The sequence below is a fragment of the Odontomachus brunneus genome, unplaced genomic scaffold (assembly GCF_010583005.1).
Source record: "Odontomachus brunneus isolate Ranch 3 - 2012 unplaced genomic scaffold, Obru_v1 Obru_scaffold_087, whole genome shotgun sequence".
NCBI classification, from domain to species: Eukaryota; Metazoa; Arthropoda; class Insecta; order Hymenoptera; family Formicidae; genus Odontomachus; species Odontomachus brunneus.
This window is the reverse complement of record NW_022639537.1, coordinates 1306915-1323066: the sequence shown is the minus strand read 5'-3', so window position 1 is coordinate 1323066 and position 16152 is coordinate 1306915. Positions and strand designations below refer to the sequence as shown.

Below are 16152 nucleotides of genomic sequence, written 5' to 3'. Positions count from 1 at the left end.
TTAGATCCCTAAATCTAGACCAATTACATTGACGAATTGCTCAACTATTGTACAATTGTGAGTTCGCTGAACGCACCCAAAGCTGCTTTGCATTGTTGTAAAATTCGTGAATTTGATTGGAGTATGTTCTTAATTTTAATTAAATCCAAGGGCATGTACTAATCAGATTCACAAATTTTACAACAGTTGCAAAGCAGCTTTCTCTGCTGAATGCAGCCATTATTTTAAGTGGTATATTTTTATTTCTAAATAAATAATACGATGGTAAAAATAAGTATTAGACAGACTTTTCGAATAATATTAATATTTTAAAATATATATGTAACTGATTAATGTTACTTGAATAATATATTAATTCTATATATGTATGCTTGTTCTTACTCTAAAAATATTCTACCATAAATGTCATTGAATGTGCAAACACTTGGAGCATAACAACTCCTTTTGGATTTCTTATAAATGTAATCATATGACGAAACGACCCGTAGGAAATATCGATTGTTTCGCATATGCACGGATGATGGGTGAGAAGCCAAGGAGTAATTCCAGGAATATTAGTTAGCCGAATCAATAGTCTAATAAATCCGGAATGATAACGCAAAGATCTATCAGGTTTCTTCCATGTTTATGTATACATATATTTATATATATATATTACGTTTGTCATTTTACTCGTTTTCAAACATCATATGTTAACCTGTTATTATTATATTATTTCTTTCTGTTCAATTGAGTAACCTTATTTGCTACTTAAATTTCTTTCAAATAAGATCTCTGATATAACAAAGTTTCTACATTTCAATATTCATTTTTGAAGATAATGTAAATTACTACTCTAGATTTAATGGAACTCTCATTAATGCCGCGTACGAAGATTCTTGACAGTTGACTCATCTGTAGCTAGCGAACGCCAAATAGTTTTATCTGCGTTGCGATCAAATATTTACACCAAACATCAAGGGATAAGACGTTTGATCAGCCGACGCCGACAAAGTTTGGCGATATATAAGTGGTGTTTATAACCTTATTCAAGATTTAGTTCAACCAAGGTGAGTATCTAAGCGATTTTGTGCCAATTTGTTATGTTGTTTTTGTGTACTTTGCACAAGCTTCCTTGTAACCTTGTATTTACAAATGTGGCTTCTACAATTGTTATTTCTACTTGAGACTCATATTGCTCGTATCTTTCTTTCAGACACATTCAGCTGCAGTCTATGAAGCAACATGAAGTTTGCAGAACACTTGTCCGCTCATATAACGCCTGAGTGGCGTAAGCAATATATTAGCTATGAGGTATGGCTGAAATACAGGTATCCAAATTTATACTATATTTATGGAGCTTTATAATATCCAGGAAGAACATAGGAGAATATTCTGTAAAGTTTTTATGAATATTCTTTGCAAATATTTGTTTATTCTATAAGTGCAATGAAAGTATTTATATGTTCATAGTATATTCAAATGATACAACTATAAATGTTCTGTAAATGTGTGTAGAATATTTACAATATATAAGTTGATCATTGATTTTATTTTTGCAATTATAAAAAAATAACTTCAGTATTTTATTTCGTAAATATGTGTACTACTAAGCTAAAATAATAAATGCATATTACTACTTGGAACATTATGAAAACTTTACACTCACATGAATGTATTACACATGCGCAATGGATAAACTTGATAGAATGTCTTAAGAACATTTTTTCTATTATATAGATCTCTACCATAGAATATTGTATGTATATTTATAGAATATTAGACATGAGTATTTTGGATTAAGAACATTCATATTTCATAAAAATATTCATATTTTGTGCTATCTAAGTACACTCATAAGATACAAAGAATCTGTAGTGAAATACTAACTTCCAAATGTTCCTGATAAATTGTTTCATTTTCTTGAATTTACAGGAAATGAAAGCAATGCTTTATACAGCGATGGAAGAGGCACCATCCGCTGAGAGTGTAGAACCAGAAGTGATATCCCGTCATTTTGCATCATTTGATGAAATCTTCTTCACATTCTGTGATCGTGAATTAAAAAAAATCAATACATTTTACTCTGGTAAGAGAATGTTCTTGGCACAAAAATTATTTCACAATCTTTTCTTATCTTTTTGTAAAAAATTGTGTCAATTATATTTTCTGCTTGTCACAGAAAAATTGGCAGAAGCTACGCGCAAATATGCAGCGTTGCAAAGTGAGTTGAAAACTGCGTTGGAACTGCAACAGAGAAGTGGAAAAAACAAAGAGAAAACTAGCACGATGCCGTCCATACCTACCAGAAAGCTGAGAGAGCTTAAACTCGCATTTTCGGAATTCTATCTTTCTCTTGTCCTGCTTCAAAGCTATCAAACCTTAAATCACACTGGATTCCGCAAGATTCTCAAGAAACACGATAAGGTATCCGCATTAGGCGGTGTGACCGCGTCTCTTGTACTTTTGTGCTCACTAGTCACAGCTTGTGTACTTTCAGAGGCTACAATTGTCCCAAAATCATTGTCATTGTATATTTTCCTTCGTAATTGCAAAACAGTGGTGCGACAGCCAGCTGCTATATGCATGACATAAAACCCATAATCCCTCTATGACCAAGTAAAAACTAAAAATTGTCTTTATGATCTGTGTTGTATCATCACGCAATAGCCCTAATTTCTATCTAACGTGTTACCAACAATTGCTTCCAGTTATTGTCGGTTGACGCTGGTTCAAAATGGAGAGTCGAGTGTGTGGAGAACTCGCACTTCTATACCTCCAAGGATATCAACAGAATGATACAGGAAACTGAAACTACAGTGATCAACGATTTGGAAGGTGGAAATCGACAACGTGCTATGAAACGCCTTCGGGTGCCACCACTTGGCGAGCAGCAAAGTCCATGGACCACCTTTAAGGTCGGCTTGTTTTCTGGCAGTTTTATTGTCCTGGCGGTTGCGGTTGTTCTTACAGGTATTAGAAAATCATTCGCATAGACGGAAATTTCTGAGAAAGTTTTGAGATTCTCTAAATATTTCCATTTTGCGCTCATTTCAAATTTCTCAACACGTATGACTTTGGCCATATTTTTAGCATGAGTTTATGAGATTAAAACCGATACTTATGCGATCAGTACCGCGTGCTATAAAAATCCGTGTTGCAAGAGAAAATTTTTCGAGACTCTAAAACTTTCTCCTATACATTATAATCCATGACATGTTTGTGCAACTGTATCACCCAAACTTATTTACTTTCAGCTATCTTCCACGATGGCGGGGAAAACCTGAAGATCGCATTTAGACTATATCGTGGTCCCTTGCTTATTATCGAATTTTTGTTTCTTATCGGAGTTAACGTTTACGGCTGGAGATCTTCTGGTGTGAATCATGTTTTAATATTTGAACTGGATCCACGAAATCACCTCTCCGAGCAGCATCTCATGGAATTGGCTGCTGTACTTGGAGTAATTTGGACACTCAGCTTGCTGAGCTTTCTGTATAGCGCCAGTTTGAGTATACCGCCATATGTAAATCCATTAGTACTTGTCTGCATTATGGTGATTTTTTTGATAAATCCACTAAAGATATTTCGCCATGAAGCTCGTTGGTGGTTATTGAAAATCATCGTATGTATAATTCGTGCATTTCAATAGTTTATTCTGCGAAAAGATTGAGTATTAATGGTTCTTTGCGTTGTTCCAGCTACGTGTCGTGATATCGCCATTTGCGTATGTCAATTTCGCCGACTTCTGGCTGGCCGATCAGCTCAACAGTCTAGCGACAGCGTTCGTTGATTTATATTTTCTAATATGCTTTTACATAATGAATGGCGACTGGCATGTACAGAATGACAATACAGAATGTACGTCTGGTTACGCTTCTGTCGTCATTAGATCAATTGTTAGTTGCCTGCCGGCATGGTTTCGCTTTTCGCAATGCGTTCGCCGCTACCGAGACTCCAGAGAAGCATTCCCGCATTTGGCGAACGCTGGAAAGTATGCTATGACTTTCATTGTTGTCGCGACTAACACTTTATCCAGCTATTACGCAGGTACGTTGTGCTTATTATAATTATAAAATGTATCTTTTACATAGGATATTTAACGATAACATATATAATCCTCTCTCTCTCTCGTGTAGATTACATTAAACTGAACAAAAGATTCATCTACCATTGCAAATAATCACTTAGATTTTGGAGTTATTAATTAAAGAAGATTGGCGGGCTATCGTACATATAATTATTTGCCAATCTTCTTAATTAATAATAAAAAAAGTCTACGTGGTTGAATGGTAGAGGACTGTTTTGTTCAGTTTGACCTAATGTATAAGCACACGACGGTAGATATCGATATCACCGTTTATCTGCAGTATCTCGCGTAATTATTCATCAATTTTAATTCTCACCAATTTGAGTTATTAATTGATGAATTAAAAAATTCATCAAGTAATGACTCAACATTTTACGTATTTTACAAAATGATAGAGAAATTTTTTGTTCAATTTGAACTTAATCTACACGTATACGAGAGTTTTATGTGTATTATCAGAAACTCTATATATAATTATATTATATTAAATAATTTGTGAATATTGTATGAACAAAAATTCATAAAAAAGAAATAATAAAAAGACGAATATACTCGAATATTTTCAGTGGAATATGCAAATCGTTGGGAGAACGGGTGGTTATGGGCGTGGTTGTTTTGTAGTTTTGCAAGCTCGATATACTCCTTCACATGGGATCTTAAGATGGATTGGGGCCTTTTAGATAAAAACGCCGGTGAAAACCGATTTCTCCGTGAAGAGATGGTTTACTCGGCAACTGTAAGTAATGCGTACTAAGTAAATTTTAAACTACAACTTTAAACACTAAGTAAACTTTAAACTACAAGGAAAGATGTTAAATCTTGCGTGTGTTTCAGGGATTTTATTACTTCGCAATAATAGAAGATTTTATACTACGCTTTGTGTGGATCGTCAGTTTTATTCTCATTGAATTAGAGTATGTCTCTAATGACCTAATGACTTCCATAGTAGCGCCTCTTGAGGTTTTCAGGTGAGACCGGCGAACCCAAGCGACAATTCCCTCTCGTATGTGTACCTCCCTTTACATGAGACTGTTTCCAGGCGATTTGTATGGAATTTTTTCCGACTGGAGAACGAGCATTTAAATAACTGCGGCAAATTCCGAGCCGTACGTGATATCTCAATAGCTCCGATAGACAGCTCCGACCAGACGCAAATTCTGCGTATGATGGATGAAATCGATGGCGTAGTTAACAGAGGAAAACGCAAGGGCGGCGGTAAAAAACAGGGTAACGTGAAGGAGGATAGGCGAGCGTTACTTAAGGATGAAACTATAGACCTCGAAATTTCGAATGCCAGTTTGATGTAGCTCAAGATTTATACAATGTTTTCTTAAATTTGCAACACTTGTAAGTATTTCGAAGTTTCGTACTTAGACGGCGAGATATAATTCCGTGCGATTTACAGTTAATATACACTTGATTTTGTTAGACTATAGATAATCACTAGAGTTTCAGCTGATCGTAGATTCGGGGTTGTTACAGTGCCTTTTATGTTATATTTTTCACGTAACACACATTTTACAATGAAGTTGTAAAACATACATTTTACAATGAAGTTGTAATGATCGAATGTATTGATATTCTGTTGCATGTTCGAGTTAATTCAAGAGCGAGATAAATGCATGTTAGTAGTTTATTTAATCAATAGATGATAATCGACTCGAATGTGCAACAAATTCCGTACACTGATCTAAGGAATCCTAGTTTGCACTAAAAGTCTTCCAGCACAGAAAAATAGCGAATAGACATAGTGTTACAGACAGTACAGATTTCTAAGGGATATCTTAAAGACGTCTCCAAGACATCCCCAAGACGTTCCTTGTGCTGTCTGAGGTTGAATAAACGAAACAGCTTTACGAATTTTGTAGGCTTCAGATCTAGACACGTAGTAAAATATAATATATTACATTATATGACGCGTGTGTCTCGCATGTCACGAGAGCTTTACGAATTGTGCCGTTATTGGCGAATAGATCGGTCGTTTTGTCTGCCATAATAATTTTATCGGCTGTATCACTACCAAACTTATTCTAAAAGACAAAAAAACGCCATTGTTTAAATCGTTGTAGATCAATGCTGTGTAAATATCTGTACGAATATTATAAGTAGACAGATAGAATATTTATGCAGCATAGTCTAACGTTATTATGCTCATAACGTATAAGTGATATTAAATATATACCAATACTAGAGGCTGTTATAAGATACTTTTTTACATGTATTGTATATATTGCGATATTTATATCAGGTGTGTACGATCACATCGAAGCGAATATACGCTGCTTTTGGTCGATGAAGAAAGTAGAGATGTACACTCGTTTGCACAATAGTTTTCGCATATTTTCTCAAGTGAAGTTTGCATCACGTAAAATAATCACGATTGCGAGCCATTGTTTACGAGCTTGCGTGATAATTAGTTATGATAAGCTAACATGACAATATACATAGTAAATATGATACTTTTATATAGTAGATAAAATTATAATAAAAATCTTACGTTTTTTTCCTTTGGATACTTTTAGCTGTAATTGATATCAGATGTTTCGTATACGATCATTTTGAGTCCTGTCAACTGATTACCTTGGAAGCTCGTAAGTAGTGGCTCGCAATCGTGCCACTTTATGTGCTCCTAACTTCATCAGAAAAAAATGTGTGAAAACTAATAAAATATTTCGTATGTTTAATTTACTAATAAAATGTATTTAGATACTTAGCATTTCATACATAAAACAGTATTATATTTAGCCAACTATTTATATATAAACATAATATCCCTTGTTATGATACTAGTATATGATAAAAAATATGAGCAATGTACTTTGTGCTATCTGGTGCGCTCTTTCAGTTGTTACTTACATGAAAAAAAAAACATGCTCAATAATAAGACTAGGTAGTAGATTTGTGTGTATTACTGTATTATTCAAAATTTTATCAGTTATCTATAGCATTTATTTATACAGATGTGCCATGGAATAATTAAGACCATGATTATAAATCATACAAGAAAGTAGACTTAAAGACAATGAAATATAATACCTCTTCAATCTTTAACATTTACTTCTTTGTATGATTTACTGAGCAGATCATATATCGGTGCAGAATTTTATGGGACCTATGATATATAGAGAGCATTGAACTTTATTAAATAAAAAATCACTTATTATTGTAACAATATTATGTTAAGAAAAATAGTATCATATGTAGCCTAGAGGATTATAGTTATATTTTCTATATTGAAATTTTGTTGAGATAGTTGTATTTATTTTGTTCTTTCGTGCTTAATTTGCAGGTACTTATCTGTAGAGAATCTTTACCTTAGTAAATAACATTAGGGCTCTAGAAACGAATTTTACACATATTAGATCTTGTATTCCAATAATTGTGATGACTATTTTCCTTTATAAATAATCATTTTATATCACTATTTTCTTGTATAAATAATCGTAAAAGTTGGCTGTAATACGAAAATATTGGATATTTTTATATTATTATACTGCAAATATACACACACATACCCCTACATATATACACATGCATATAGACTGCTAATGTGAATACATAATTATTCAAGTGAAATCTTGTAAATAATTTTCACTATTGTAATAAACTCATTATAATACATGACATTTTAGCAGTGTTTTAATACACATTATTATTAATGAGGTTAACGAGATGTTTAGCAGTCGAGAAAAAGTAGCAACCCGATATACTTGTACGTTTCATTTTAGTTGTATAAATTTAGATTTGTAACGCTGTAGAATAGCGAATAAGTCTTAACTTCGTTCGAGTAAATGGCGTTTGCAATAGAATTACGTAACAAGATAACGTGTAATAATACCGCGCTTCCTCCTTTGTTTTGTCGTCCTCCGAGAACTTGGGTTATAAAAGCTATTATTTCGCAGATTTCCACGTAGATCTATCTTATTGGTATCGTGTGTGTTTATTAGATAAAAAATTTATATTTATAAAAAGTTACGAATTTTCAGCTACCTAAATTATTTCTTTATTTCTTAGCTTATCGCGTTTTCTCACGAAAATGACTCATTAAATAAACAGATCGTACAAATTATGTTTTAAACTATACTATAAAACATTTGCCATTTTTAGATATAGATTTCTTTCGAATCTGACAAACTCAACAAGAATTACTGTTCTCTTCCGTAGAAAATGGACACATGCTTGAACAAAAGCGTGGTTACATCAATTGGAGAGAGACTGAGGAATGAACAAACTTCACATTCATTATATCTTAATTGACAGTTTTAATAAAATGATTCTTAACCTTTACATATAACATTACGTGTCGGTCATGATGACATAATAATATATTATTAACTATAGCTGCAATAATCTGAGACGACAATTTAACAATTTAATGATTATAACTATGATCAGCGTGTCATCATAATGTACGATAACAATCGAACGCAACGGTATAACATAAGGAAGTGTGTGTGTGTATGTGTATGTGTATGCGCGTGTGGGAAGATAATAATAATATATACTGTACAATGTTGTTAAAGACGCGTCAACAACAGACGACGTCAGACATCTTACATCGTAGATAAAACAACAAACTTAGCAGATACGCCAAATCCCCTTAGCTTATCTAAGGATATATGTATAATAACAACCGCGTTCGTGCGAGTCCTAAAAGTGACGAATATTTAAACGCATGATCCATTCGATTACAATGATGCTTCAACGCGCTCCCTGTATTTAAAACGAGACAAGTATATGCTCATGCTTTGGATAGATATCCTAGATAGACAGATATGCTGAACATGGTATGCAAACAATTAATGTATACCTTGTCATACTATTGCAGGAGCACATGTTTAAAAGATATTATTTTAAGAAATACCATTTCATATTACACCATATTTGGAATCAAAACGTTTACTTCTAATTACTAGATTAAATTTCAGATCATATTTGCGGTCTCTTGCCAGCAAATAAATAACAATTTTCGTAGCATCAGATGCCTTCTTTTACATACTGACAAAATTCTTGTTTTATGACACGTTTTTACGCATTTGCACTACAATTTTTAATTCTCAATTCATTACTCAGACAATATGCTAAAATATGTCTATCTGGGATAAGGGAACGCGAACGAGCGTGAAGAGAACAGATCCAGCGATCTCGAATATAAGGGAAGAAGCAAAGGGGATAACAATATTCCAGGGGGATACTCTATGCTTTTTCGACGCGCACGAACGTAGTTAAATAAGAGTAACAGAAAACAATGTGTAAAACTTGCTCGATGTGCGTTGCTCCTTTCGTTTTCACAATTATGCCTAACGATTAATACTAATATTGAATATTTACAAATCTCAATAAGAGTAAGACTAATGTGGATCTTTATGTCATATATGAAAGAACTAACGTGGATTTCTATGTCAGCCCGGATAGCATTCGGCGCGTGTGATCTCATAAACAATCATTTATATATATATATATATTCTTTTTTATTTATATTTATATTGCACATACATAACGCGCTGTAAATATTATATATATATATATATATATATATATATATATATATATATATATATATAAGAGAAGAGGGGGTACACATATTGAAACTTAATATCTTTCAGTAAAATATCTAAGAAGTCTAATCTCGCAGGCTTACAAGTATTTGTTAGATCGTGGTCCCCAGTAAACCATGTCTTTTTGACGCGTTCAAAGTGCAGATTATAATTCGTGTAAGATGAAGTCCCCGACACAAAAGTAGAAACGGTGCTTCTCTAGAATTACACCAAAGTCTCTTTCACGCAGACAAGTTTTCGACCTTTCGTCTCACCGACGTTCATGTGTCTCGTGCCGTAATCCTATTTAACTAATTACAATATTAATGTGCATAATGATCGCGAATGAATAGGATCGGGGGCCGAGTCGAACTCAAGCTAAGAGATTCGCCGACTTATTGTCGCACGCTTTAATAACACAATTATTAACGAATGCGTGTTCGTAATCACTCGCTCGTTTCATCCTTTCGACAACGACTTCAACGTTAATCCCATTCATCCGCTACACCCATACAAACGAATAACTTGAGCTACTTAAATCTACAATGTTCGTGATGCAACAAATAAAGGATAAGATAGAGCTGGCAGAACGCCGCAGGAAATATTCATTCTCGATGCGACTACGAAACTGGATATCCTATGTGTATAATAAGGCGTGTATAATATATATAATATATCAGAATGTGTCGTCGGCGTGTTTGCGATAGAACGCACCGCTCTCTGACGCGATTGTCTTCGATTGAGTCATCACGTTCGCCTTGTATTCACTTTACAATTTTTGCAAAGAGAGCAAAAAGGTCTCCATCTGGGTTGCATTGCTGAGAATAATTTATTTTCTACAACTTTTCGCAGAATTTTTGCGAAAAAAGGGGGATAGTCTCTACAGGTTGCATTGTCTGTGGCAGATACACAAGAATGTTCACGCCGCGCGGCACAACAGTTTCTCGGCTTTTCCTTAAAACGTAACAATAAAGCTCATCGCTTCTTACGTTATCTCGATAAGAATTACATGTTATTCTGGCGCGAGTACATACGTGGGGATGCGCATCAAGTGAGATACGCGAGAAAATGATTGCGCGACCGGGCGTCGTTTACTTAGTGTGATTAATACTGATCACCGTCGTTCGTTTCATTCCACTTTCAGGACTCCTGCGGCGAGGATATTTATCGCGAGGGAAGAAAGAAGGGAGGGAGGAAAGGCGTAGGATAAAAAAACAAAAGTAACGTGACCCCGTCAAGAAGCTGTAATACTTTCCGCGGCATTGAGAAGATGAGGAGCGAGAAAAAGAAGGAGAGAGAGAGAGAGAGGAGGGGAGGCAGAGACACAGGGAGAAGGTAAAGAAAAGGAGGAAGAAATAAGAGAAAAATAGAGAGGAGGGACGCGCGTAAAAGCGAGCAAAGCATTTCGCGTTCGTCTGTTCGACGTGCGGCTTCCAGCATGATTATTAAGGCTCCTGGCTTTTCGCCATAGCTATCTTGATTAATGGCGTCAGAAGAAGCGCGAAAATGCATGCCGAAATTCCTGCAAAATATATCGAAATAAAAGGATATATCCGAAAAACGACATTTGCAATCGATTAAGCACGCCTGCAAAATATCCCAAACACTTTTGTTCTAACGATTAATAAACAATTCCCAAAACAGCACAGATCTTACAGAACAAGACATCTTAAAGATGTTTTGAGAACGTCCTCAGGTCATCCCCTGGGATCTTGTGCTGTCTGGATTGTAAAATGAGAGAGACAGATTAATAAGAAAATGTAGGTTAAGAAGAAAGGTCACACATAATGTTAATTTTACAGTTACTTATCGATTATTACAAAACGGAATACAAAACGGAAGTGTTCAGAGTATTTTAAAGGCTTAAAGAATTGCAAGTGGCATTTTTTTATTTCGACGTGCTTTGCGGGCATTTTGGGCATACGTTTCCTCGCTTCTGACGTCGTCGAACAAAATGGCCGCAACAAATAGCCAAGGCATCGATTATGAATCTTTCCACGTGAATTCGATCTGACTTATTAATCGTGTAATTTTTGTGGCATGAAGGCATGTGAAAAGTGAATAATTTTACAGTACTTGGAGGCGACTCCTTTCTTCCAATGTAAATTTGCGAAAAGTGAACATTTACATGTATTTCCATGATCAGATTTTTTATTTTTCACGAGTTCGCACCAGAGGAAAAAATTCACGATTGACCCCTTCCAGAAGCCTTAAGGAGCTCTTTGTGAGAAAAGATGTCGCGCAGAAAACCGCGCCGCGTCGCTCCGACAGTGGAGGACGAGTTGCCGAGTCAGTGGTAGCGCGGAAAACGAGCAAGAAAGTGGATGAGTGTAATAAGAAGGTAACGAGACGGACGCGGCGCCGGGCCGCGTCGTTGGAAGCTGACCGGACCGTGTCGGTCGGACGGACGGATAAGTACCAGCGGTATATAAATAGGCAGTCGGCGCGAGGCTGAATATCCTTCTCCTCCTCCTCCTTCTACCTTTCCAGAGAAGGAGGAGGTGGAGGAGACAGGATTCTCGTTCACGAGTTTCCTGTCCCCAGCTTCTTGCCCGTCCCGTTCTGATCCGCGCCACCGCGGGAAAAAGTGGCCGCGTCGGGGAAACGCTCGTTCCCCCGAGACGCGACTCGAGCAATCGCCGGTGCTTTATCGTTGTAGGGTCGATATAGCGATGTCTATAATGAGAACTCAAGCAACTTAAGCTTTAAGCCATAAGAAATTAACTAATCACTGATTTTTTATTATTTTCCTCATATTTCATTGTGATTGGTCAATTTCTTATGGCTTAAAGCTTAAGTCTTATGGCTTAAGTTTTCATTGTAGATATTGCTTAAACATCGGATAAACTGCAAAGAGGAAAGACGCGATCGTAACCCGGGTTGCATCGGCTCCTCACTGATGAAACCGTCCCCGGCAATTACGGTGTCTCGTGAGACACTACAGAGAGATTTCTGGAGACAAGCAGAACGCGGGAAGAAACTTTTCTCCGGGAGAAAATACCTGATGTGGCCATCTCGCCGTACATAAATTAATTTCATCAAATTCAGACAATTATATCTTTTTTGCATGATTTTACCAGGATTGGTTATTACAGTAATCTTTGTTATTTTGTAAATTTTACGAAGATCACCTAAGCACTGCTGAGTATTCACCGTTTCGGTTGTCTAGAGAATTGAGGAGATTTGCTACAGGTCGCAATTCGTCGAGTTCGCGCAGAGCTAAAGGCAGCGAGATTTGTTCTGACGGGCAATCCATAAACCGGTAACATCGATTAAGGACAACTCTGCCATTCAACAGAATCGCACATTTTATGAGAAGACGGTTATTTTTAGCAACGGCGAGCTTTCTCTCGGTCTTGCCTATGCACGCACTTGTGATTACATAGCGGGATGCTCGATAGCCGAAGCTCAATTAAGCCAGAGATTAATTGGAGTATTTAGAAGGAATTTAGAAGAAATTCCTCTATAGTCTCACGAATATTACAACACTCGCCGCTGCGAGATACAGAGGAGTTTTCAATATTCTCACGTACGATTCTTTTATAAATAAACGTATAAGGAGATATATGCGATCCAATATAACGCAGTCGTGATACTTTGCTCTAAGTTGCACTGAAGATGCATGAGAAGAATAAGACCGAACACAAAAATGGCGAAACGGAGAATCAAAACGTTCAATTTACGTTTCTTTGTAAAATCTCGCGTCTTTCCATTTCGGTCAGAGAGATAATCGGCGTTCCATCGGCACGGCGAAGAATGGATCTCGCTAGGATTGCGTCCGTATTCCTAAGCTTATGTCGTAGACTCTTAAGCTATCGGGTAGAATATGGTAGGACGGAATGTTGTATCCAAGCGGATTACGGTGTTTCTAGTAACTTGATATGTTTCTTGCACCTTTTCCTAGGTCTCTGATGGCGTTTTCGACTATACGGGTTTTGATCGATTCAAGGTTGATCAATGACGTCATAAGCCTCCACTGGTCAATCACAGGCAGGATAAAGGCTTGAACACTTCATCAATTCGTCCCAAGCCGATGAAAATCTGTGCAGTCGAGAACGCTACAAGGGCAAGTGAAAAGTGGTGCGCGATAAAGTCCCCGCAGAAAATAGGTCGAGCGGTAAAGATCGACAGAGATTCGTTCCGCGGAATTTTCAATCTTCCAGCTTTAGATTCCTCCTTCCAGCTGCCTTCCAGCAGCGAGTTCTCCAACCTTCATTTACTCAATCTTATCTTAAAAAAAAGTGACGTAACTCGATAGACTTGCGAGGAAGAGAAAAGCTTACTTTGGTACCTTGTCACTCTCACGAGAGAAACGATCTTTTCAAGCCGGTCTTTTCTATTAAAACAAATTTGCTTCCGCGAAGCGAGATAAAAGAATTTTAAACAGAATGCCCGAGCGAATCACGCGTGATTTGAATCCCCGACGATTAGGAATTCGCGCGCTCTAAATGAATCTCTGTCAGTTCCTTTTAGCTCGCCTTTTCTTTGCAGGTAGAATACTGTTGTAACCTACAGACCAACGCACACATCTCACGTGCTTCTCGCGTGGGTTCCGCGCACGAAAAATGCGGGGGAATCTCGCCGCGCCGACGTGACCGATAACGACATTCATTACTCGCAAAAACGCCGTTCCTCGACGTAAGCCAGTGAGTTTCTCTTTTTCAATCTTTTTTCTCGTTTTCCTTTTTTTTTTTCTTTCAAGAATAGAGTATTGTAAATTTCAACAAAACCGGAGGACATCATTATTCAAATACGACCAATTTCTGTCGATTCTTATGCCAATTTGCATTAATTACAGATTGCAGACACATCATTGCGCATTTTCGTGTTTAAACACGATATACAGTAATCTTTGCAGTTAATTAAGTATCTCGAAGTAAAAATGTTCGCGGGTGATCATTAATTCGCACAGACCACTGAATGCATTCGACTGACATTGACATCAGCGCGTGTCCCTTCGTTTTTGCAATAAATGTCGAGCAAAAGGTACGAACGAGTAATGGAGCACACTCTTAAGAGGATATAAATACTGAAATTCCGAGTTTTCAGAATCAAGGAGTCGGTAAAGGACTCCACGGAAGAAAATCGCTAAAGATACAATACTCGACAACATTCGGCAATCTGCAAAAGATAGAATCGATTTTTTTTCAATTGTTCTTCCCGAAGGATCCGCGATGGCAAGTGATGACTGCCGTTTCCGGTTCGCCGGGAACAGTATTCGACAATCCTGCACGTAATAAATACCGGACGAACTTGACAAGTTCCGGGACCGCCGGGTTTCTTTCGCGAGCGCGCAACGAGATGCACTGTTCAGCCACGCGTGAAACCGCGCGCACTCGATCGCAATCCTGCCGCGAACATAACGTCGAGATTGCAGCCACCACGAGCGCCGTCGTCGTCGTCGGGATGGTTCGTCGCCGTGTATCTCGCAGCGATTCGAAAGCTGCGAGCTACGTCGGCAGAAGTCCCACGTTCCCAATAGCACGAGAACGATCTCTACGACGCGTTCCTCAGCACCGCACAAGCGTCGACAAGTGTTGTCCATCATTGACTCGTTCTGCTCCCGTTGAGCAGGAGAGCCGAATTGACATGCGTTTCCTCGCGGGGAGGCGGTTGACGCTGGGTGCTTCCACTTCATCGTGGAAGGTGCGCGGTTCACACTTGGAGGTCGTGCCGGCCTTGATCTCGCGAGTCCTCTCTCCTTATATTGCGCTCTTGTGTGCGTGACTCCACGTCGTGGTGCGAATTTCCCTCACGTTGCGATCATCGTCGACGGGGAATCGCGATGGACAGCTGCACAGCCGATCCCGCGATCGAGAACGAGAGAGGATAGAGAGGAAGAGTTCGTCGGATTAGGAAAATGTGTCCACGAAATCGAACGATCGATCGGCTGTTTCCCGGCAGCTTCCCGCCGTTATCGTCGATTTCCCCGTCGACGAGACGAGCGGTCCCGTCGTAATGCGAAGATGAGGAGGAACGACCGCGTCGTCGTCGCTCACAGGTGGGTGATGATGATCTCGTCGTCGAGGTCGTCCTTCTCGTCGTCGGTCTCCTCTGGCTGATTCACCTCGGCCTGGGCGGCCTTCGGGTCCTCGGCGATCGCCTTGAGCCGCCGTTGCTTGCGCCTGTGCAGCAGCTCCACGACAATGTAGCCCATCGTGCCGGTGATCAGCACTGTTAGCAACACGTATAGCTTCATGCGGGCGCAAAGGTGTGTGCTGTACGCATAGGCGATCACGAAACCGGCGCTCTCCCACAGTCTGTAGTTGGAGAAGGCTGCCTCCTTGTTGCGCCTGAACAACGTGCCGTAGAGTCCTGCGAAGATACATCGAGTCGATCAGCAAATCTATTGCGAGCAACAGCAAGGTGGAAAAAAGTGTACCCGAAAGTCGAAATGTTGATCCTACTCTCGACCCAACGGCTATTTTGATACTCTATTAGGTTTTCGTCTAGAATATGGAATTACAAGAAATAGCATCTATTGCAACTAGAGTTTTTTATGTTAAAATATTTTCTTTTTAATTTTAAAAGAGAAGGCCATATATA

At 38.1% G+C, this 16152-nt stretch overlaps 2 protein-coding genes across 9 annotated transcripts in view; one reads left to right on the top strand and one right to left on the bottom strand.

Annotated features, from left to right (window-relative positions):
• The first annotated feature begins 187 nt into the window (after positions 1-187).
• On the top strand, positions 188-7695 carry LOC116848007 (xenotropic and polytropic retrovirus receptor 1 homolog). 5 transcript variants are annotated; one of them, XM_032823667.1, is made up of 12 exons: positions 188-231; positions 489-612; positions 840-1049; positions 1196-1293; positions 1915-2068; positions 2162-2406; positions 2691-2952; positions 3237-3604; positions 3681-4029; positions 4636-4805; positions 4904-5037; positions 5109-7695. In XM_032823667.1, the coding sequence occupies exons 4-12, from the start codon at positions 1225-1227 to the stop codon at positions 5374-5376; spliced, it is 2019 nt and encodes a 672-aa protein (XP_032679558.1). In that variant the 5' UTR covers positions 188-231; positions 489-612; positions 840-1049; positions 1196-1224; the 3' UTR covers positions 5377-7695. The 5 variants fall into 5 exon arrangements, with proteins under 5 accessions (XP_032679558.1, XP_032679559.1, XP_032679561.1 ...); XM_032823668.1 differs by having other exon boundaries at positions 227-264; XM_032823670.1 differs by lacking the exon at positions 188-231 and having other exon boundaries at positions 327-524.
• A 616-nt stretch (positions 7696-8311) lies between these two features.
• The window catches only part of LOC116848008 (UNC93-like protein), a 96457-nt gene continuing 88616 nt past the window's right edge, over positions 8312-16152 (bottom strand). For all 4 annotated transcript variants that reach the window (XM_032823672.1, XM_032823674.1, XM_032823673.1 and 1 more), the window contains one exon: positions 8312-15921. In XM_032823672.1, coding sequence (XP_032679563.1) covers positions 15602-15921 — 320 coding nt within the window. In that variant the 3' untranslated portion in view covers positions 8312-15601. The remainder of the gene's footprint in view (positions 15922-16152) is intronic.

What these genes read in the sequence shown, in the direction of transcription:
- LOC116848007 (XM_032823667.1), top strand. Translation starts at nt 1,225, where the DNA reads ATGAAGTTTGCAGAACACTTGTCCGCTCATATAACGCCTGAGTGGCGT. An exon ending in GGTTGCGGTTGTTCTTACAG is followed by an intron (nt 2,953 to 3,236) that starts GTATTAGAAAAT and finishes ATTTACTTTCAG; the next exon opens with CTATCTTCCACGATGGCGGG. An exon ending in TTTATCCAGCTATTACGCAG is followed by an intron (nt 4,030 to 4,635) that starts GTACGTTGTGCT and finishes GAATATTTTCAG; the next exon opens with TGGAATATGCAAATCGTTGG.